The sequence below is a fragment of the Protobothrops mucrosquamatus genome, unplaced genomic scaffold (genome assembly GCF_001527695.2).
Source record: "Protobothrops mucrosquamatus isolate PMUCROS unplaced genomic scaffold, P.Mucros_1.0 scaffold1378, whole genome shotgun sequence".
Taxonomy (NCBI): Eukaryota; Metazoa; Chordata; class Lepidosauria; order Squamata; family Viperidae; genus Protobothrops; species Protobothrops mucrosquamatus.
This window is the reverse complement of record NW_015387567.1, coordinates 64,333-87,888: the sequence shown is the minus strand read 5'-3', so window position 1 is coordinate 87,888 and position 23,556 is coordinate 64,333. Positions and strand designations below refer to the sequence as shown.

Sequence of the window (23,556 nt, the reverse complement as noted above, 5' to 3'; positions counted from 1 at the left end):
CTGATCAATTAGTTACTACTTTTATGTTAATTTGCTTACTTTTTTCTACATGGCAGAAAATTCCTAAATCAAGATGAAAGAAAGACAGATGAATGAACTGAGTTGCTGCAGAGGACCAGATCTATGAAATACAGTTCTTTCTTTGCCTCACCAGGCTCTTACTCAGGGGAGGGTCTTTCCTCTTTTGTTTTAGGATAAATTGGATCAGTGTTATGATGGAATTCCAAGTTTAAAAATATTCACTAAAGTTGGGTTTTCCCAATAGCACTTAGCAGGAAAATGAATTAAAAACTAGGGGAGGAGCAAGAAATTTAAAAAAAAAATACCGGCCTTGCATGAAGCCCAACTTTTCTTGGTAAATATGAAAGTTGATTTTAATTTAGCACAGGAAATCAAAAAGAAAAAGAAAGTTGAGATTTTTCCACATTTTTGCAACAGGTACCAACCTGAATTCCATTGCTGCTTCCATTGTTCTCTTGAATAATATCTCTGCCTGGCACCTCTCCTATTTACAGAGGCATTCTCTTTCTTTTTTAGTTGACCAAAATATGTTTGAAAATTCAAATACTACCCTGGCACCAAAGTTGCCCATTGTCAAATCTGCCTTCCGTTCCTCCACTGGTACAAATCTGCGAATGCAGCCAGAGTGGAAAACTGGCAGTCAACATCTAAAAAACCTCAGCATGTCTGTTGGTGCAAAAGTCAGTGATTTCCTGCGCAGGAAAGAGCCCACCAACCAGAGCATCTTTGGGGTAACAGAAGTCAATGAGCGTGCAGAGGCAGCCCTCCCTTTTGGACAAGGCACATTGCTGGGAGGTCAGGACCAGGCAAATAGGTAAGCGGCTCTATGAGTTTGTTAGCAGTTATTTTTTTCATCTTTCCCAGATCTGGGGTATATGATCAGGGGCAAAATTAAAAAAAGCAATAATTTCTTCCTGGTTCTCTGCCACTAACTAATCTAACCATAGTCTTACCTTTGCTAAGGGAGGAAGAGGAGGAGACAATTCAGGTAAATGATTCCGTTCACATTTCACTCCTTCGAGATGAGGTTAAAAATTAAAAGAAAGAGATATTGCTATAGGCCAAGCCAGAGGTCTTGAAAGGCAAATAACTTTATTATAACAAGTCCAAAGCAGAGGGGGAATTCAGACTGATGAAATATTCAAGAGGATATCTTTAAACCTAAATTTCTCTGTTCATTTTCCTGTGTAACAACTACTTGCAATGAAGAGACTGGGTTTCTGATGCAGAGTATTTCACCAATAAATAAATAGAAGCCCTGTTCTCTGTCTTAGCCATTGCTAAGTATGTAGCAATGTATGTACGTAGATGGTACATACATTGTCCCCTCCCCCTAAAACAAACTTTCTCTTGCACTTATACCAAGGTTCATTCATTTAATTATTCTGGGGAAGTGCTTTGAGTGAAATTGAAAGCAAAAAAAAAAGCATTTATCTCCTTGGTTTTAATGCATGTATTCTTTGGAGAGTATGTATAGAGAGGTGAGGCAAGCCACGGTTAAAAGAGGAAAAGAGATGTATGTGCGCAAGCAAAAGGTGCAAACAGTTGAAGCTTCAGGCTGTCAGGCAGCCCAGCAAGGATGCAATCAAACATAAGTTGCTTTGATGGTGGTGGCTTAGAATGAGACAAGAAGGAAATCACAATTGAGTTTTGATGGAAGAAATTTAAAAAGGGGGATGTTGCTAAGTTTTTTCAAGTAAATGGGCACTAGGACTACTGTGTGGAAGTTTTGGAAAATGCTTTCTCTAGAAACATGAAGAAGATGTCTTATTTAGATATCTTCTCTACTTCCTGAAGGTAAAATGTTACAGTTGTAAAAGTATTAACTGTTTCTTGATTGCCAAAAAGAGCTTTTAGTAAGTCTAGTAAAGTTTCTTGTGAAAAAGCTATTGATAATCAAACCTATAACCTGAGATTAATTACAAAAGAAGGATAGTTATTAGTTTATTAATTGCAAGATACTTTATTAATTGGTCTTATGACAAAAAATATAAAACAAAAATAAAATACAGAATCTAATTTCAGGGTAAAATAGATAAAAGATAAAAGAAAAGATAAAAGAAAACCCAGTAATAAAATACATACATGTTTTATATATATGTATTTTACCTTCTTTATACACAAGTATAAAGAACCAGCATTCAGAGAAATACATTACCTTTACAGGATACCTGAATTTGAGTGATATAATGGGTTCTTAGATCAACTTAGATCAAGCCGCCCTGAGTCCGCAAGGAGAAGGGCGGGGTAAAAATCCAATAAATAATAAATAAATAATAATAATAATAATAACTTCCTTAATTATAAACTTAGCAGTTCTGCTCACAATATATAGGTTAGAGCCCAGGAGGAAATAGGACAATTTGCAAGTCAGATTCCAGTGGGCTGTTCTTTCAACTAGGGATGTTGTATCTAAACCTAAGAGGGGCATATAGTTGACAATCATGAGCAATATCTTTGGTGGCTGGCTCACTACATATACACATCCTCTCATGATATGCCAGGTGGTAGAAGAGCCCATATTTAGTCATGGAATCCCAGCAACTCAAATCTGGGTCTAGAATAGATTCACTGACAAGTATTTTTCAAATTGAACAGCCCCACCTAGCCATCCCATTTCTGCAGCCAAAGGAAATGCCTCTGCAGCTGAGAATGGAGCTCTGGATTGACGTGCCCCCCCAGCCTGCATTTCACCATCAGAGGCCTTCCGGAAAGGCCTCTGCAGCCGAGAACCGAGTACAGATTGAATCTGTAACTAAGTTCTAGGCTGCAGAGGCCTAGAAGCAAAAGCCTCTGACAGCAAAATGCTGTAGAAGTGGGTCGGTGAGATGAGGCGAGGCAGGTGTCGATTCATGGGAGGTCTGGCTGCAATGGTAAGCAGATAAGGGGTGCATGGAGCAGCTCCACCCTGCCCACCCCCGCCCTAGCTTGATTTTTAGGCATGTACCTTGCCCCAAAACTAGGGCTTATTTTTGGGGAAGGTCTTACTTTCGGGAAAACACAGTACTTCTCTTAATCAATCTTTCCTGAACTTTTAGGCAGACATCAACAAATGTAATTCCAAGGCTTAATCCACCCCCACTGAGTACCAAAAAGCGTACTCCAAGAGCTCTGAAAACCACTCAAGATCTACTGATTGCTTCCAAACCACAGATGAAGACTACAGAAATTTTACTTCCTGAGGAACTCCGGAAACTTCAGTGCCCACCCACTAATACAGAGGCAGCTTTTAGAGAAATTAATTCATTGACCCAGGGGAAAGTTGGAACCAGCAATAGGGCATTTGATGTGCCTGATCTCATTCATAAGAAGAATATGGAGCCCAAACAAAGTGCAATTCATGGTATACCTTCTTCTACTCTCCCAGAAAATGTGGCTCTTAGACTTGATTTAACTGCTGGTAAACGCATTCCTGAATACCAAAGCTGTAAGATGCCTTCAGAAGCAAAGATACCAACCTTAGAAGGTGAAAGTCATAGCCCAGACTTGTTGTCTTTTGAGTAAAACTGTCTTTTATTTACAGCAGTGCCTCACTTTTATTGCCAAGATGATCATCATAGCAATTTCTTTATGAAAACTTTCTGAGCCAGGTGTTGGAATTGTTCCCATATTCCCTGAAAGCAGCTTTCTATTCTCAGGAAGAGGTGGCAGGAAGCATCTTGAGGAAAAAGTGGGTCTCTTTTCCAACAGATTTCTTGTATTCAGCTAGCCATAGGAATGCATTCTGCATGCTATTTCTAGTTTAGTCCCTTGTGTAGACAGCTTCAACAAATATAATCTGCACAACCTGAATGTGAGAATTTTTAGTGGTGAAACTGCAACCCAATTAGAACATTCTTGATATATTCTTCAAATGCACTTTTAGATACCTGTAGGATGAAAATTATTTGAAATTGCATTGCACGAGTAGAACAAAAATGCAGCAGTACTTTATGTAAGACTCTCTATGCTGAATCTTGTTTCAAAATTTCATAAGAGTGTTAACTCAAAGTGCAATTCAAAGTCAAAGCATTATTTTTTTAGAGAGGTGAGAGGAGGGGAATGCACTCTGGTCCAAAAATTAGGTTCTCCAGTTTCCCTGGAGACATTTATGAATGTATTTCTTTAGCCATTGCTCTGATTGCCATGAGTGGAGAGGTTTGGGGCTCCTGCTATATATAAAACAGCTTCATTAACAAATCTTTTAATTCCTGAGGATGAAAAACGACAACAAAATCTCTGCATAGTCATGTCCCTCAGAAGCAGGAAGAAACTCAATATGAGCCTTTCCTTACTTAGATCAAAACTTCCCTTCACTGTTTGGGCTGGTTTTGACTTTATAAATGTGATTAAATTCCATCCCAAAATCTAGCTGGAGTTCTGTCTATTCAGGTACCCAGGGATTTTTACTTTTTTACTTTTCTCAAAAAGCATAGCAAAAAAACTAGACCTGATCCAAGATGAAGAAACTCTTATAGAGCAATATGATGCTTGAGTACCTCCCTTTGCATGCCACCCATGTGTATTGGGGAAAAACAATCTTTGCTAGTGATGCCTTCCTTCCAGTCCATCATATAACCCTTCAGCCCTTCATATCTGTATCACTTGCTATTTATGCTCAATAGTGGGCATTTGAAACCAAAGAATAGGATTGATGAACTGAGCACACTATACTAAAATTAATCTTCTCTTGATTATCTATACACCTGGGAGATACTGTCTGTTCTGCTCAGGATTAGATTGTTAATGAATCTTTCCAGTGCATTTTTTCTATATACATCTATAACTTAATGGCATGAATATCTATTGAATTGTATTCCTTGAACATGTCAGTTAAATGGTATCAATCTCATATAGGAACATTTCCAAATTTGAAAAGCAACATAAGTCCCCATATTATTTTTAATATTGGAGTCAGCTGGAAATCTAGCTATTTTTGCAAGTTTACTTCTGTTATTACTTCTTGTCTTTGTTTTTCTCACAAGGATTTTTATCAAGTCGAAACAAATATGCATGATATCTAGAAGTCAGTAAATTTCCTGTCTGATCACCCAAAGTGAAAATTTTAAAATTTGAGATTTCTATGGCATTTCTTGATTTCAGTAGGTTTCAAGTGTGAAATCTATTTCAACTATCAGTTATTGTCAAGTATTCCTTTTGATTGTATATTATTTCACCAGTGCTATACAAAATAATTTATTCAGTATCAACTTATTGGATGGTGGTATATACCAACTGGCTTTCAAAATGTCTGATAGATTACAGTGGATTCTTTGGAAGTATTTTTTTCTTCTTATATGTACAGTAAGCCTCCATGAAATACTGTTTGCTAACTATTATACTGACCTTCTTTCTATGATTTAGCCACAAAAGAATATTGATTGTTTTTGTAGACACCCTCTATGTTTATGATGCATCATGCTGAATTTAAAAGTGGCTTCATGTACACTTCAAGCTCCAAGATAAGTCCAAATCATTAGCTTAAGTAGAGATTCCTTGATAGTTTCACTAAAATGGAAAGTGCTGACGGAAAGAAGGGAACTAGAAACACATCCTCACATTGCAATGCATTTTAGTTTTCAATGCAATCAGACACTAAATAGTACTGATTACTGTAAAAAAAATCAGTTACTGAAATAAAATACCACTAAATGTCAAATAGGGACATTGGTTGCTTGAAGTATATATCTTCAGCAATGATTATGAAGAACAATTATAAAAATTTTTAAAAGAAAATTCATTTTTGCTGTGTTTCATGCTCTTAAAGCCTGGCAGGAATTCAGCAAATGAAGTTTTTTCTAGTATTGCTGCTAGTTTATCAAAGAAATTGTACTTCTTGAATCATTACTACATAGCTGTTGGAAGGGCGAAGAGCCAATTCCTATACAGAAACTAAAATCATAGTAAAATCGAAGAGTGTGTTCTGAGCCATCCATTCAGCTCCCACTCAATTCTAATCAGCATCAGAAGAAGGCCATCTGCTCTCATGGCATAAAATATCAATATGATGATACTTGATTTACCGCTCACCCTTGGGCCAAACAGGAGATCCTGTTGAAATGTTGTTTAGATGTTTAGGTGTGGATGAGGAGGACCAGGTTGAGGCTTAATTCTAGCAAGATAGATTGAACTTGGTTTATAAGTCTCCCATTCCCAATTCCAGAAATGCTCTGACTTTAATTCTGCATCCAGCATTGCTCTGAAAGGGATTAGCCATAACTTTATAGTTCCTACTCAAGGAGTGAGCAACAAATAAGTGCAACAGTTACAACTCCTCCTAGAATGAAAAGTTTTGTTTGCAATCTTGCACTTTTCTTGGAGAATTTTGAAAACACAACTGATGAGGCAACCCAAATAGTCACAAGCATTTCTCATTGCACCTATGTAACTGCTGCTGCCATTATCAGTTGGCCTCTGGGTGTGGTTCAAGTTGTTGGTTGTCACTTTTAATGCCCTTCATGGTTCAGGGTCCGGATATCTGCCTTTTTCCAATAACATCATCCTGCCTGAGAAGATCAAGTAGGTGATGCTCTCTTCATGTCCTCTTGCTCAGGGAATGTCACCTTGAGAAGCCACAGAAGCATGACTTTCCATGGAACACCACATTCAGACCTTTTAATTCTATTTTTGGCATTTAGGATGTCTATAATTTAGGTAGGCCCAGGGGTTTGAATGATTGTTTCCTCAAGTAATTTGAAGTTATTATTTTGCTGATTGTGTTTTATTCCTGGGCTTTATATTGATTATTATATTCATTACATTGTATGGTTGTTTACTGTCTATTGTTTTGCTTTTATCCCAACTTATGAAGGGGGAATTCTGCATAGCTCATAGTTGATTGTGACTGGAACAATCTATTTTATTCCTAGCCTATAAACAAAGTGTGTCAAGGAGAGACCCAACCTAGAACTAAAGAGACATTTCCTGTCAGAACAATTAATCATTGGAAAGTCTTGCCGCCATAACTTGTGGATGCTCCATCACTGGAGGCTTTTAAGAAGAGATTGGACAGCCATTTATCCAGAATGGTATAGGGTCTCCTGCTTGAGCAGGGGGTTGGACCAGAAGACTTCCAAGGTCTATATGTAAAATATATAGATAAGATAAGCAAGCCAAGGCTGCAATTTACAGGTAGTCCTTGATTTATTACCACAATTGGGATTGGAATTTCCATTGCTAAGCAATGTGGTCATAAAGTGAGACATTATAGGACCATACCAACTAATGACAAGAACCCTAGCCCTCCCTATTGCTATCATTAGCTGAAAATAGTAGGTTGTTAAATGACTATCCACTGGAATCTGAGCCATTCTGGACTTAGTTTCTTCAACTCCCCTCACTCACCTATCTCTGCCCTTTGGCTGCCCTGCACCTGCTTTGTGGGGCAACAAGTAACCCCAGGCCTGCATGGCTCTGGGACTGCTTGCCATGCCCTGGGAAGCCAGAGCCACCCCAGACTAATCCCAGTTGCAGTTGCCCTCACCACCCTGCACTCGAGACCCCTGTCACTCTACTGCTGTACTGCCTCAGCTGACCTTCTATTTTCTTGCTCTGTTGCTGACAAGGCCTGCCCACTCTGGCTTCACCAAAAAAAAAAAACCAACCCTAAAAGCAGCCCCTGAGCAATGGTGTGTCAAAATACTCTTGCAAAAAGCTTCTGGAACAAAGCGAACACTCGCTACACAAAGTTCCCCAGGCTGGCTCAACAGCATACCACAAATAAGAATGCTACCCAATGTGGAAGATCGGGAGTGGTTTTGCCCAATGTGAAAGTGTCGGGGGATATCTCAGCTTCTGTAGCAAATGCTTCCTACATATGGTTCCCTGAGCCTTCAGAAAGCTTCTGAGGTCTTTCAAAGTAATACAAGAATATAGACACCTGCCATTCTTCAAATAGCACTCCACATTCCCAATGCTTTGGCAAGCCTCAGAAGCTTACCAAAGGCAGTTTAGCTTTCAAAAAACTTAGGGAGCCATGTGTAGGAAATGTTCTCCATAGAAGCTAGAGTATGTGGGATAGCATGTCTGAAAAGAAAACAGCAAAGGCAATAAGGCATTTCTGCTTCAACTATGGTGGCTGAATACAAAAGATGAATGATCAGTGCAGAAAGAGAAGGTAACTAGGTAAACAAAAGTTTGGCTTCCCAGCTGCTTTGACTTGCTGGGACAGCTGAGGCTTCGCACTGTACTGCACTCAGAGGCTGCTTGCCACCCTACAAGGCAGGGATCAGGGCAGCCAAAGGGACAGGGGAAATAGGCAGATGGGGGAATTGATGTATCCCTGTTGCATTTATATGCAGCCAGCTAGCTGAGCTCCCAACTTTTGATCATGTGACTACACGGGTATTGCAATGATTGTAATGGGTCATAAGTAACTTTGAGTAGTCGCTGAAGAAATGACTCATCATAAAATAAGGACTCTTGATAAATTTCTTAAGAAGACCATCTACTGAAGTATGCACATTTTCTAATCCTGAAATTGAACCCCATTTTGAAAAGATATTGGGTGCTTCTGTAGAAAATGTATAATGTACTTATTTTTTAAGAATATGCCCAGTAATTATTGTGACTATATTGCCTCCATTGGTTTGCTGTGCCTCTCAGTGGGGAAGAAGGGGAACAGTGGTGCTATTGCACTCATACCCTTCTTTGCAACTTCCTAGAGACATTTCTCTGGCTGATCATTATGTGAAGAGATACTGGGTGACATAGACCTTTAGTCTGATCCTGCAGGATTTGTATGTTGATACATAGAAACTTAAGACAAATTCACTGTTTTAATGAAGGAGCACCTGCAATAGAAGTAGCAATTAAAATCATTCTTTTTAAAATAATGATTTAAACCTTTTTAGTTATATAATCTAAGTTAGTAAAGGAATATATGCAGGTTTTGTCTAATTATTCAGATTGCACAATAAAAGCTTTTATTTACCTTAGCATTGTTGTGATTTATAATAAGCTATGATTCAGAATCAATACCTAAAAAAGAGTGTAAGAATTGTAAACTCCCTCATGATAAATGTTTAAACAGCTGTGACTTCCTAGGAAAACCTCCCTTTAGACCACTTTCCCAGTCTTTCTGGACTGTAATATCACACTTAATATTGGTAACTTCTTATCAACAACTTTGTGCTTCAACTATAGTGTGGAAGGCTGAAGGTCTCAAGCCTTTTTCCCCAAAGTCCTCTAGTTTTTACATCTGGCTTTGCCTCCTGCTTCAAGATAGTCGCTTGATAGTTCCCACCACTGCCATCTATCCTCCACCAAGTGTCTCACCCAGTGTCCAATCACCCTAGTAATTAAAAGGTAAAAATGCAAACAGTGAAATAATTTAAATAGCACAAATGTCTGCCTATATAGCATAAAGCTCTGGTGCTGCCCTCTAGAGCAGGGGTATCGAACTGGAGGCCCGCAGGCCAGATACATCACATGCAGGCACGCCCACCTTGCTCTGAAAGGCAAAAAATGTCACAATACATCACGATATGTCGCATGATGCAATCAAGTTTAACACCTGCGCTCTAAAGCATGTCACTACAATACAGGATTGAGTCATTTCTCCTCTCAGTGGGAAATAACACTAATATCATCACAGAACAACAAAAGCAAATTCTATTTAAAAAGAAAACACAAAATATAAAAGTCCATGATTAACTAAATAATAAAATGAGAATATTCAAAAATGAAGAGAATAAAGTAGCACTGTTCACAAAATGATAAAAAAAACTTGTAAGAAACACACAAATTGCATACTCTGGGGAAGTTGCCGGGCAATGTGGTAGTAGTCTTGAAGAAGGTGTGCAGCAATCATTAAGATTAGCTTAACCTGGAAAGACAGGTGGAAGTGACTAGAAGAATTATCCAATCTTGAGTCTTTTTGATGTAAGAGAGAGGGAGAGAGCAGTTTTGTTAGTCTTGCAAGATTTGATTATTACTAGACAACCCCTGCCCCACTAGATCAGGTGTAGGCAACCCAAAACACTCAAAGAGCCACTTGGACCCGTTTCCCACTGAAAACAAAATACTGTGAGCCGCAAAACCCTTTTGATATCTAAAATGAAGATAACACTGCATATAGACTTTTTTACCTTTTACTCTCTTTCTCTTTCCTCTCTCTCTTTTTCTTTCCTCTCTCTTTTTCTCTTTCCTCTCCCTCTCCCTCTCTCTTTCTCTCTCTCTTTCTCTTTCCTCTCTCTTTCTCTTTCCTCTCCCTCTCCCTCTTTCCTCTCCCCCTCTTTCTCTTTCCTCTCTTTCTCCTCTCCCTCTTTCCTCTCTCTTTCTCTTTCCTCTCCCCCTCTCTCTCTCTCTTTCCTTTCTCTTTCCTCTCTCTCTCTTTCCTCTCCCCCTCTCTCTTTCTCTCTTTCCTCTCCCCCTCTCTCTTTTTCCTCTCTCTCTCTCTCTCTCTCCTCTCACTCTCTCTTTCCTCTCCCCTCAATATCTCTGGTTGCCTCTTTGAGTGACTCTGGGCGGCTTACAGTTCAAAAATGTATTACAATTAAAAATACTAAAAACTTTTTTAAAGGAGGCAGAAAGAATGCGGGCAAGCGGCCCGGGGACGGCACAGGAAGCGATGCCCCCGCCGGCCGCCGGGACTGCCCCCTGGCCTGGGGAAGACGCGTGGCCGGCTCGGCTGCCCAGGGAGCGGCCCGGGGATGGCCCAGGAAGCAATGCCCCTGCTGGCCGCTACCCCAGCCGGGACTACCGCCCAGCCCAGGAAGACGCGTGGCCGGCTCAGCGGCCCAGGGACAGCCCAGGAAGCAATGCTTGGCTAACCGCCGGGACTGCCACGCAGCCCAGGGAGACGTGTGGCCGGCTCAGCGGCCCGGGGACAGCCCAGGAAGCAATGCCTGGCCAGCCGCCGCCCCTGCCGGGACTGCCACGCAGCCCGGGGAGACACGTGGCCAGCTCGGCTGCCCAGGGAGCGGCCTGAGGGCGGCCCAGGAAGCGATGCCCTGCCGGCCGCCACCCCTGGCGGGACTGCCACCCGGCCCGTGGAAACGCATGGTTGGCTCGGCTGCCCGGGGACGGCCCAGTAAGCGATGCCGCTGGGGGCCGCCAGCCCAGCCAGGATTGCTGCCCGGCCCGGGGAGATGCGTGGCCGGCTCGGTTGCCCAGGGACTGGCCCGGGGATGGCCGGGGAAGCGATGCCACTGCCCCAGCCAGGACTGCTGCCTGGCCTGGAGAGACACGTGGCCAGCTTGGCTGCCGCTTTGCCTGATACAGGTAAGCCAGAGGGGGGGCGTGCCACCTGCCCCGCGGTTGCTTCACGGCGGCGCTCTGCAGACTCAAAGCCCCCTCCCTCCCCCACCACTCACCCTCCATCTCCGGCTTTTCTGCTGCTTGGCCAACCGGGGCCGCAGCTTGCGGGAGGGCTGGCCCGCTCATCGGAGGCTCCGGTGGGCCGCTCCCAGCAGGGATCCCGGAGCTTCCCCGCATGGCTCCCCGGCCACGTGCACCTCGGACGGGGCCAGCCCGGGAAAGAGACTTTCTGGCCACCCTTCTCCCAGGGGGCGGGGCACCCAGGCACAGGGCCAATCAGGAGCTCTGCGAGGGGGAAGTTCACATGAGAGAGAGAGAGAGAACGGAAGCGCAAGTGCCTCTCTGTCTCTCTCTCTCTCTCTCTCTCTCTCTCTCTCTCTCTCTCTCTCTCTCTCTCTCTCTCTCTCTGCAAATGGTGGAGGAAGCTCTGGAGCCGCAGGAGATGGCTCAAAGAGCTGCATGTGGCTCCAGAGCTGCGGGTTGCCGACCCGTGATCTAGGCTGTTGAAGAGAATGATTATGGGTAACATGATAGCAGTCTTATAATACTTGTGGGGCTGTCATAAAGAAGAGAGGGTTGACTTACTCTGCAAAGCATCTGAGGGCAGGACAAGAAGTAACAGGTAGAAGATTATTAGAGAGAATTAAGGTGAAATCTCTTGACTGTGGGAATAGTGGCATGGCTTACCTCCAGAGGTTGTGGGTGCTCTGTTGCTAGAGGTTTTCAAGAAAAATTGGACAACCATTTGTCTGGAATGATATAGGGTCTCCTACTGAAGCAGCAAGTTGAACTAGAATACCTCCAAGGTCCCTTCCAACCCTATTATTCTATATTCTATGGTCATCAAATTGGCTGTGAAACTCGGAGAATATTGAAAATGAAGATCACATGACCTCAGCAGCAGCCCAGGTGTTGTCACAACTTTCCCAAAGGTTATTCCCTCAAAAGTCATGGGTCCCAGCTTTTTGACACATTCTGTAAATTAGTCCATTTGAAGTACTTTGGTTCAAAATCTTATGATGCACTGTTTCACCTGGTTAAAGGTCATGATGAAAGTTTTAGTAATATGTAGATAATCCATCACAGTAAAATAGCATTCTAGTAGCTCATACACAGTGTTGACCTACCTTGAAGAGCTGACATCAACCATAAGTTGGCATTGGTCTGCTACAAATTCCTCTTTCTTTGCCTCAAAGGAACTTATTATATGGTTTCAAATTAATGTTATAAATTACAAAGAATTTTTCAAGAAGAAATTTATTTATATATTCAATTTCTATAGTTGCCTGGGCAGCTTATAATTAAAAAAATATATATTTAAAAATACTAAAAACATTTTAAAAAGTAAAAACACTAAAAATACTAAAACCATCCATATTAAATATACATAGGAGCAAAATACTTGGCCAGTTGTCACCAGAGCCAGGAAACAGGGCCCTAAACACATCTAGCACCCAGGCCCAGAAACATAGCCAGGGAGGATATTCCACAGATCAGGGGCCACTGCCAAAAATGTTTGTCTTCTGATCCCCTGACTAATGAGATCTGCAGTATGCCCTTTCTGCTTGATCTAGTTGAATGGGTAGAGATTCTTGGAAAAAGTGATCACTCAGGTACCCCAGTTCCAGGAGCTTTAAAAGTAACCACCAGCACCTTGAATTGCATCCAGGAAAACACCTGTAACCAATGTAGCTCATGCAAAAGTGATGTTATGACTTCATTTACTACCCATGCAGCCATGTTCTGCACCAGTTGAAATTTTGAATGGTCTTCAGGGGCAGACCTACGTAAAGCATGTTACAGTACTCTAACCTAGAGGTTACAAAGCCACAAGTTACTGTAAGTGTTCTGTCCAGGTATAGGCTCAACTGGTGCACCACCCAAAGGTGTTCAAAGGCCCTCTTAGCAACAGCTGATACCTGCTCATCAAGCAGGAGCAATGAGTCCAGATTATACACTGGGTTTGTCTTGGGCAGTGTAACCCCACCCAGAACCAGAGGTGGAAGAATCTTGTCCCCAGGGGATTTGAATACCAGCCACTCCATCTTGCTAGGGTTGAGTTGGAACCCATTTCTCCCCATCCAGTCCCCAACAATCCTCAGACACTGGAGTACCTGTGATAACCCAGGGCCCCGAATGGAGGCAAAGCAATTAGCTGGTCAGAACAATTGTCTTTGTAAGCACTGCCAACGTTCACCCAACAGCCCCCACATATGCTGGCACAAGTTCAATAAAACAGTCAATGAAGTTAAACAGTTCCTTAAAGTAAAACAGATAACAAACAAAGTATGATCTTTTCAACGCCCAGCTTGCCTGTAACCTGCAAACTTCAAAACTGAGGACAGCAAGGAGAACTCATCAGGAAATAAACTTGATCCAAAATACAAAGAGTCCAGGTACAAGAGCTCACATCACAAGAGTTCACGCTTGTTCCCGGCAAATGCCCCACCCCACAGCATCTCCTTAAATCCTACTCCCCAGGTGTGCCTTGTGGAGTGGGGCGTGACGCTCTCCTCCTGAGCAAGTGAGCCTGCCTCCATTGTTCCCTCCTCCTCTCTGCTCTCCTTGCTCTGGGATCTGGTGGGGAGGGGCCTTGCTCCTTGCCCGAGCTCTGCCTTCCCTGTTCCAAACTTGAAGGCCCCTGGCCTGCTTCAGCCTGCTCCTCCCCACAGTCCTCCGAAGCCACAGACTGGGCCTCAACATAGAACTCCATGTCGTCCTCAGAGTCAGGCTCGGACAGAGGCATGACACTACAGAACCTTGAGGCACCCCACAAAGTAGGGGATGTGGGCTGGATCTAATACCAATTGGAACCGGCCCTAGAAAAAGGAGAACTGGTACTATACAGTGCTTCCCACTCCCAATTCCTGGAGCCAGCCCAGAAGGATACCATGATCAATAGTACTGAATGCTGCTGAGAGGTCAAGAAGAGCCAGGGCTGGAAACATGAGATGGAACTGCTCTATGACAACGAAGAGACCGAGGGGAAGAGAACCCTGCTGACCAGATCCTGAAGCGGGCAATGCACTTCATGATGGAAGCGTTTCAGGACCTTAAAGTCTGAGCGATGCAGGGGGAGAGGTGAGGAGCAGCTCAAAGAAGCTATGGGAGGCAAGAGCTAGTCAGCCAAAACTGCAACGGGAGTGGCTGGTTCTACCGAGACACAGCTGCCCCTCAATGCGCTGGACCTCTAGGAGTAAACACTCCCCAAGCAGCCAGGGGAAGAACCCTGCCATCTGAACCTGAACTGAAGCTGGTCCCCCTCAGGGTGAAATTTGACAGGGATTCCGAGCAATTGGGATTCTTCCTTGCTCACATTTTCACCTACATGCAAGTGTACAGGAGGACCCTCCCCAGTGAGGACACTAGAGTCAGGATCGTCACCCTAGCTCTGGAAGGCGCCGCAGCCTGTTGGATGGTTACCCTGCACAACTCCGATGCCCCAGAGCTAAGAAAGTTCAATCGCTTCATGCTGGCCTTGAGGCAGCACTTTGAAGACCATCTGGCCAATCAAAAGGCGTGAGACCGCATAAAAACAGGCAAGGGCACCACCCCATAGCCGAATAAACAGAGGAGTTCCGGGACCTGCCGTGCTGCCTCAACTGGCCTGAGGACATCCTGATTTCCAGGACGGACTCAATGACGACCTGTACAATGCCTGCATTGCCTACAGAACCCTGGTCCGCCTATACAACTGGTGCATCCTGGACAAACAAGCAGAGATTGAACAGAACCACAACCCATACCGGTCAGGAAAAACTTGGAAGAGGTCTCCCCCAGAAAAGAAAGGAGAGGTAGCCAAATCCATGGTAGCTCAACTGCACTCAACAGCCTGCTTCAAATGTGGCAAAGAGGGCCATCGCACTCTGGAGTGCCGCACAAAAACCCCTGTCAAGAAGGAAGACTGGTTGTCTGGAGGGAACCCAATGAAACCTGCTCAATGCCCAAAAGACTCAGCTCTGAAAAGCATGGAGGTTGTGGTGTTCTACCCAACCCCAAAATCAGGAGGGAAAACTCCAACCCCACAGGAGGATGAGCTGGGGACACCTGAGAGCGACTATGATGATGACCCCTTGGTAAGTGGGCCGATCGCACCAATCACATTGCCCACAAGACTGTTCATCTTGGGCAAGGAAGAAAGGGTAGCCCTAAATGCCCTAATAGACTCGGGCTGCACCAGGTGCCTGATCAGCCCAACCTTGGTAAGGATACTGGGGGTCCAATTAAGGAGGCTAAAAACCCCATTGCATTTTATCAACTCAATGGATCTGTCACAGAAGGCTTCCCGGCCAGCTTCACCACCAAACCCCTGGGCTTAACCTTAGGAAGCCACTCCAAGAGACTAACCTTCATAGTGGGACCTGGAATGGAATGGCCCCTTGTCCTAGGATTGACGTGGTTGAAAAAATGGAACCCAAGGATAGATTGGTGTGATGACCAGGAATTAGGGGACAGTATTAATTGTGAATACATACAGATGGCCCTCTCTCTTTGGTCACTTGCAGAGTCCTGGATGCAGGGTCAGGAAAGGACAGCAAGGACAACACCCAATGTCCTAACCCACCCAAGAACATACAATATCTTTAGGGAATACTCAAATAGGAACATGTTTAGCTACTTCTGCTTTCTCCCTTCTTATCTACAGTGTGCTAGCCTTACTGGGTGCAATCTTTATCTTATGTGTGTCAGCTTTGCTGGATGGGTTGCTTATGTAATTAGAAAGAATAAATACAAGGATTTCTTGTCATTTGTTGCTCCCCTCATTTAGAGGGGTCCGTCTCTATTCAGCTGAATAAAAACGTAAAACTTAAAGGCACTTTCTGGTTTCCTATATTTCTTTAACCAGCAAAACCTCAGAACCTGCATATCAGGTGGGGAGCTTGAACTTCCCAAAGAAACCTAAACCATTCACAGTAGGGGATCAAGTAAACCTATCACTAGATTCCTGCAGTCCTTGCAACCATCAAAGAAACTAGGACCAAAATATGTAAGGCCGCAGATCCCCTCCCTCAGACCGGTACGCTCCCACAGAGTGGGCCTCCTCAGGGTGCCGTCAGCCAAGCAATGTCGGCTGGCGACCCCCAGGGGGAGGGCCTTCTCTGTGGGTGCCCCTACCCTCTGGAACGAACTACCCCCCGAGATCCGGATGATTCCGGATCTTCTTGCTTTCCGTCGCGCCCTCAAGACATGGCTCTTCCAGCAAGCGGACCTCTGGATCCCTCCTAAAATAAACCCCAAATAGAAAATTGTTAAACACAGAGACACAACTTTAAAATTTGATTTAATTCGGTTTTATCGGGGGGGGAATGTATTTATGTTTTGTTTTAAATATGTTGTGCGCCGCCCTGAGTCCCGTTGGGAGAAGGGCGGCATATAAATTAAATTTATTATTATTATTATTATTATTAAACCCAGTTATAGTAGAACTGGCTCTCCCTAAGGCAAATCCACCCTGTGTTCCATTGCAGCCTATTAAAACTTCCCTTTAAGGCCAATAGCTCCCCCTGCACCACTGCTCATCATGATAGAGGGTGAGCAACACTTTGAAATTAAGAAGATCTTAGATTCATGTAAACATCATGAAGCCATGCAGTACCAGGTGGCCTGGAAAGATCTCCCAACCTCCCAAAATGAATGGGCCCCCAAATTGCTCAAATGTTTTCATGATCATTACCCAGGCAAGCCTGACTAACATGTATGCTCTCTCTTCTTCTCCCTATTTTTTGTTTTATCTTTTCTCCAGATGGACTTCTCATTCTTTTAAAGGGGGGCAGCATGTCAGGACCTCTTCATAATCATATTTTCAGGGCTCTGCCATTCTGGCGGGAGGGGGGAGGCTTCACTCTGTTGGGAGGGGGCCTCACGGATGTATTTCCTTTACTTTGTTCTCTCTACTTTTTGATGTATCGCTTTCGGTGTGAACAGGGGGAGGAATGTGCCAGGAGCCATCTGCCTTGTAAAAGGAAGACACAGCGCCTGGGAACCGTCCCTTATTGTTCTGGTTCCCATAACAACACACCTGTGGATTGGCTGGAAGAGCACTAGACAGTTGAACACGGGGGGGAAGAGGTTTGTGAAGGGAAACTTTAACGATTTATGCGGGAATTCCTCAGATCTTGCTTTGCCTTTCTGTTTTCACTGATTCTCAGTAAAAGTTCCTGTTTGAAACAATGCCTGTTTAAAGAGTTCTGCTTTCTTGGGAGTACTAGCCAAGACAGGACCTTACACTTATTCTTCTCCCACTCTTTCAATGGGAGGATTGACAGACTCATTTAAAATTGAGAAAGGTACGAGACAAGGATGTCCACTATCACCTCTATTATTTGTTTTGACTTTGGAGATTTTATTAATCAAGGTTCGAGAATCATCGGTTATAAAAGGAATAACTTTGGGCAAGAATGACTATAAGCTTAGAGCGTTTGCTGATGATGTGGTTTTCACTCTATCCCAACCGATTGATTCAGCAAGAAATCTGACACAGATTTTGACTCAGTATGGGAAAGTTTCTGGATTTAAAGTAAATAATAATAAGACTAAAATATTAGCTAAAAATATGTCAATGAAAGATAAAGAGACTTTAAGTAACTCAACTGGTTTTGAAATAGTGAAAAAGGTGAAATATTTGGGTGTTTATATTACAGCCTCTAATGTCAAACTGTATAAAAATAATTATGATAAGTTATGGATAAAAATTCAAAAGGATTTAGAGGAGTGGAAAAAGTTACAATTATCTTTGTTAGGGAGAATTTCAGTGGTTAAANAAAGGACTTAAATTTGGATGAATGGCAAAGAGGTATTAATAGATTTATCTGGCAGGGGAAAAAGCCGAGGGTTAAATTTAAAATTATGCAAGATGCACAGGAAAGAGGGGGACTTAAAGCCCCAAATTTAAAATTATATTATGATGCGGTGGTTCTAACTTGGATTGGTGATTGGATTAATTTAACTAATAGAGACATATTGATTCTGGAAGGTTGGGATTTATTTTATGGATGGCATGCTTATTTATTTTTTGATAAGAAGGTTGATCAAGTTTTTAAGTCTCATATTATAAGAAGTGCACTTTTGAGAGTTTGGAAAAAGTATTATTATAAATTAAATGTTAAAATTCCAATTTGGACTATTCCGGAACATGCAATACAAGGAATTACAAGGGGAGTTAAACTGAAAGGGATTGTTTATAAGGATTTGCTTATTGCAAGAGGATAGGACTGGCAATTTAAATTATTGAATGATTTGAAACAAGATAATATTCTCCAGTCCTGGTTTTTATATGGTCAGTTGGTGGAGAGGTGGCATATAGACCAAAAGCTTGGTTTAACTTTGGAAGATGTGAACTTGATAAAGCAGATTAAAGATCAAAGTAGAGCTCATATTAAGAGAATTTATAGTGTTTTGATAGAATTTGATTCGGAAACAGAATTAGTTAAAGATTGTATGATTAAATGGGCACAAAATATTCAAGAACCAATTATGTTAGATACATGGGAGGTAATTTGGGTAAGAAATGTCAAGTTCACCCAAGCACAGAATTTAAGGGAAAATTTTTATAAAATGTTTTATAGATAGCATCTAGATCCCCAAAAATTGTCTTGCATGTATCCAAATTTGCAGCCAAAATGTTGGAGATGTGGTAATTTAGATGCAACTTATTATCATATTTAGTGGACATGTAGGGATGTAAAGGCTTTTTGGATTAAGATCTGGTGGAATATCCAACAGATTTTTAAGAAAAAGATAAAATTTACACCGCAATTATTTTTATTGGGTATTATGGAAAATTTGGATCCTAAAGAAATGAATCTGATGTTGTATTGTATAACAGCAGCAAGATTATTGATTGCTCAAAACTGGAAGAAAAAGGTATTACCGACTATGGATGATTGGAGATTGAAGGTGTCATATTTTGCAGAAATGGCAAAAATTTCCCCATACTTGAAGGATCAATCTCAAGAAAAAATTATTTTGGTGTGGAGAAGATGGATAGATTATATGAAGAGAAAGTATGAAGTGATTAATTATCATATGGCTTTTGAATAATTTTTTTTCTAATATTTTTTATATATTTAATATAATTTATATATATATTATATTTAAGTTTATTATTGTATGTTAGAGTTAAAGTATGTTAATTTTGTTTGTATTATGAATGGATAGCTTAATTTAGACTTGGGATGTTATGTATTTATCCCTGTACTCAGTTCTGGGAAGTCCGGGGGGGAGGGGGGAAGGGGATGAAGGGGTAGAATTATAAAAAAAATACGGTGTATTTATAAATGTAACGTAAATGTTTGTCTTTAAGAAGAGGAGATGATCGGCTAGTACCCCTAAACTGCATCCGAGGTGGTGGAAAAGAAGGTGATGGGATGTGTAGGATAGTTGGCAAGGAGGAAAGAGGAGAGGTAGTGGTCAAGAGGGGGAGGAAGGAAGAGGGAAGTAGGTAGGAAGGTGGAGGGAGTGTGGATGCAGGGGGGGGAACCGCGATTATTTCTGAATACTTAATGAGTAGGCTTTTTATGTGTTTGTTTTTCTAATGAAATGCACCATATTTGTATTGTTTGTTCATATGTTTATTTGAAAAAATTAATAATTTTTTTTTTTTTTTAAAGAAACAATGCCTGTTTAAAGAGTTCTGCTTTCTTGGGAGTACTAGCCAAGACAGGATCTTACACTTATTCTTCTCCCACTCTTTCACTTAATATCCAGCTTGGGAAACAATAAGGCTTTTTGAAAAGCCATGTACTCCAATTGGTGGTGAATTTTCCATTTTTATGCTAGCAGTTGCATCCTAGGTCTGCTATCACATATGCAACATTCATAAAGTGCAGTAGTGAAGAATATATGTACATTTTATTTATTTCATAAACAAGGTAATCTATTATACAATGTCATCATGTCCTGTGGTAAGCACTAGGGACCAGAAGCATACTCCATGATTCTCAGTCTGCAGCTACAATCTCCGCATCCTTTTATATTATAAAATATGGCAGTGTAAAAAACTAATTCCCTACTGATTCAATTAATTCAAGATCATCAAGATTAACATTAGACTAATAATCAAGAAGCAAACAATACCCTAATCACTGAACTGCCAAACAAGCTAACAGTAAACAGCCCAATCAAGGAACCACCAAGACCACTCCCACCAATACTGACAGGGCAAGCCACTAGAATATAAAATAAGAGCAAGCCCCACTCCCTACTAGCATTGATGATGTTACATAGTTTGGGGTAATGAAATGTCTACAAGAACACAACCAAGCTCAGAGAGCACATCAATCAATTCAGTTAAAGGATAATCAAAGTTGGTTGTGTAAGTACTTCATTAAAATCAGGGGTGATTTTCCCTCTATAAATCTTACAAAACTTTGGTTCTGCTCAGCTTGGTGAAATTCTCACCATACACATTCTATAGGGTCATCATGTCCTCAAAACAATGTCTACTGTAAAAAGTCATTGTTATTTATCAAAACCACTTCTAAAGCTCCACAGTAAGAGACATAAAGTTGAAATGAAGTTGGTATGGGACAACAAAAATAGGACAAGACAAAATAGAATGAGAGTAACTATGCTTTCAAAGACACTTCCAAGAACATAGCATAAAATCATCCTGCAGGTCACAAAGAATCCCACAACAATATCCAGGACTTTCCTACCTTGACTAATCAGCCTATAGCCTACAATCAGAAAAACATTTCATAAAAATGAAAATTGGGGGGGGGTAGCTAACCAAAAGTCTGTGCTAAATGTTAAAAATACATGCTCATCTCAAGTTTGCAAAAAATAATAATACTTGGATTGTTATGTCCTGCGCCTGTGATTGACAGAGCAGGTGGAGGAAGCTGCAGTGAGACCCGGGCAGACCATGTGGCCTGCCTGGGCCAGACAGGCTGTCTCCAACCTATTGAGCATGCACAGAGCGGGAAAATACATTGCATTTATTGGCTGACGCTGTTCCCTGCAAAAGGTATAAAAGGGATCAGCGCCATTTTGTGTTGTTCTGTTGAAGCTTAAATAAAGAAGCATCTGTTGTTACTCCTGCCTCGTTTCAATGCCTTATCAATGCACAGAACAGAACATTGGCGACAAAGGTGGGATCGTGCTGCAAGAAAAAAAAAGAATACGAGGCTGACTTACCACGGAAGGCCCGAAGTGCTTGGAAGTTTGGCATTCCAACTTGTGCGACTCTGCCTGCCAGTACGAAGACGCTGGAGGAGAGCTCGTCAAGATTCGTCCTGGAACCCCTTCGCAAGCCTAAGCAGCATGAGGCATTGGATGAGGCCACCAAGAAGAAACTATGGCTAAGATTGGGCGTCTGTCTGAATTTGACACAACGCACCCTGAACGTTGGAGCTCCTACGTTGCCAGAGTGGAGAACTACTTTAGAGTAAACCAAGTTTGGGAGGATGGGCTCAAAACTGCAATGTTACTTTGTGTCTGTGGGCAAGAGACTTTTGACATCGCTGAAAACTTGGTTGCTCCAGCACCTTTGGAATCTATCGCTTACGCAGAGCTGAAGAAAATGTTAAAGGAACATTTTGAACTGAAGCTATTGGTGATTGCATGGCATCATGCATTTGAACAGTGGGACCAACATCCCGGAGAGTCTGCTGCGGACTTTATTGCTGCTCTGTGTCAAGCTGCAAAGCCCTGTGAGTTCAAAGACTTGGAAGAATGGCTACGAGATCGGCTAGTTTGTGGTTTGAGGAGCCGAGAACTGCAGCAAAAGATTTTAGCAAAAGAAGCCGTTTCCTTCCAAGACGTGCTAAGGGAGATCATGGCTGAAGAAACAGTGGGAGGAGCTGTTAAGGCCTTGCGGCTCAGTCCATCAAGAGGTTGCTAGAGAGGTATCCGAACTAGAATCCGAAAATGAGGTCGATCGTCTGCAGCAGCCATTGGAAAGAAGGCCCCAAGAGCAAGCTGACAAAGGATCTGACAAGGCAGTTCCATTCCCTCAGTGTTTCGAATGTGGAGGCCGCCACAAGCGTACCGACTGCCGTTTTCGCTCTGCTACTTGCCGGGCGTGTGGCCGGCAAGGCCACATAGCCGCCATCTGTTTGGGTCGCGAGAAAGACCAACCATCAGAAGAATTGCCTCGGAAAGGTATCAGGGTCCCCAGCCAGAATAGGGTGGGTTTTTGCGCTTCCCAAAGGAGCGTATTGAGAACAGGTGCCCCGCGGCCATTGAAGAAGAAGCTGCGTATTGATGTCAAATTGCAGGGGGTCCCCTTAACAATGGAGCTGGACACGGGTTCAGCTCTGTCAATAATTTCCCAGAACACCCTCAAGCAGATCTGCTGTAGAAGTGGCAAGAGAGTTAAACTCAGGCCGTCGAATCTTATTTTAATGGACTTTCAGAATTCCCGAGTAAGTGTGAAAGTCAGAGTACAGCATAGGAACTTTGAAGGTTTTTTGGATGTTGTCATGATTGAGAGTGACAGCACGAGTCTAATCGGACTTGATTGATTCGAGGCACTTGGAATTCAGGTGACTGGGTTACACAGTTTCCAAATGGCAGGTCTTATGGAACTTTGCAAGGAGTTTGCTGATGTGTTCCGCCCAGAACTAGGGTCGTACAAGGGGCCTCCAATTGCCTTATGGTTAGACTCCTCTGTGATGACCCAGGGCCCCGAACGGAGGCAAAGCAATTAGCTGGTCAGAATAATTGTCTTTGTAAGCACTGCCAACGTTCACCCAACAGCCCCCACATATGCTGGCACAAGTTCAATAAAACAGTCAACGGAGTAAACAGTTCTTTAAAGTAAAACAGATAACAAACAAAGTATGATCTTTTCAATGCCCAGCTTGTCTGTAATATGCAAACTGCAAAACTGAAGACAGCAAGGAAAACTTAGCAGGAAACAAACTTGATCCAAAATACAAAGAGTCCAGGTTCAAGAGCTCACATCACAAGAGTTCATGCTTGTTCCCGGCAAATGCCCCACCCCACAGCGTCTCCTTAAATACCTATTCCCCAGGTGTGCCTTGTGAAGTGAGGCGTGACGCTCTCCTCCTGAGAAGTGAGCCTGCCTCTGTTGTTCCCTCCTCCTCTCTGCTCTCCTTGCTCTGGGATCTCCTCACTTGAGCTCTGCCTTCCCTGTTCCAAACTTGAAGGGCCCTGGCCTGCTTCAGCCTGTTCCTCCCCACAGTCCTCCGAAGCCACAGACACCCTCTCCTGGGCCTCAACATGGAACTCCATGTCGTCCTCAGAGTCAGGCTCGGACGGAGGCATGACACCCTCCATTGCACCGATTAGGATTAAGCCTCGTTGGGTGCCTTTGCACTTAAGCAAAAGATT

General features: G+C 42.7%; 1 protein-coding gene across 1 annotated transcript; it reads left to right on the top strand.

The window, feature by feature from the left end:
- The first annotated feature begins 534 nt into the window (after window positions 1-534).
- CUNH1orf226 (chromosome unknown C1orf226 homolog) lies at window positions 535-3,657 on the top strand. Its single transcript, XM_015821663.1, has 2 exons — window positions 535-835; window positions 3,060-3,657. The coding sequence occupies exons 1-2, from the start codon at window positions 549-551 to the stop codon at window positions 3,523-3,525; spliced, it is 753 nt and encodes a 250-aa protein (XP_015677149.1). The 5' UTR covers window positions 535-548; the 3' UTR covers window positions 3,526-3,657.
- The last annotated feature ends 19,899 nt before the right edge of the window (window positions 3,658-23,556 follow it).

Coding starts and splice junctions, on each gene's coding strand:
- CUNH1orf226 (XM_015821663.1), top strand. CDS start 549: ATGTTTGAAAATTCAAATACTACCCTGGCACCAAAGTTGCCCATTGTC. Junction 836..3,059: donor GGTCAGGACCAGGCAAATAG/GTAAGCGGCTCT, acceptor CTGAACTTTTAG/GCAGACATCAACAAATGTAA.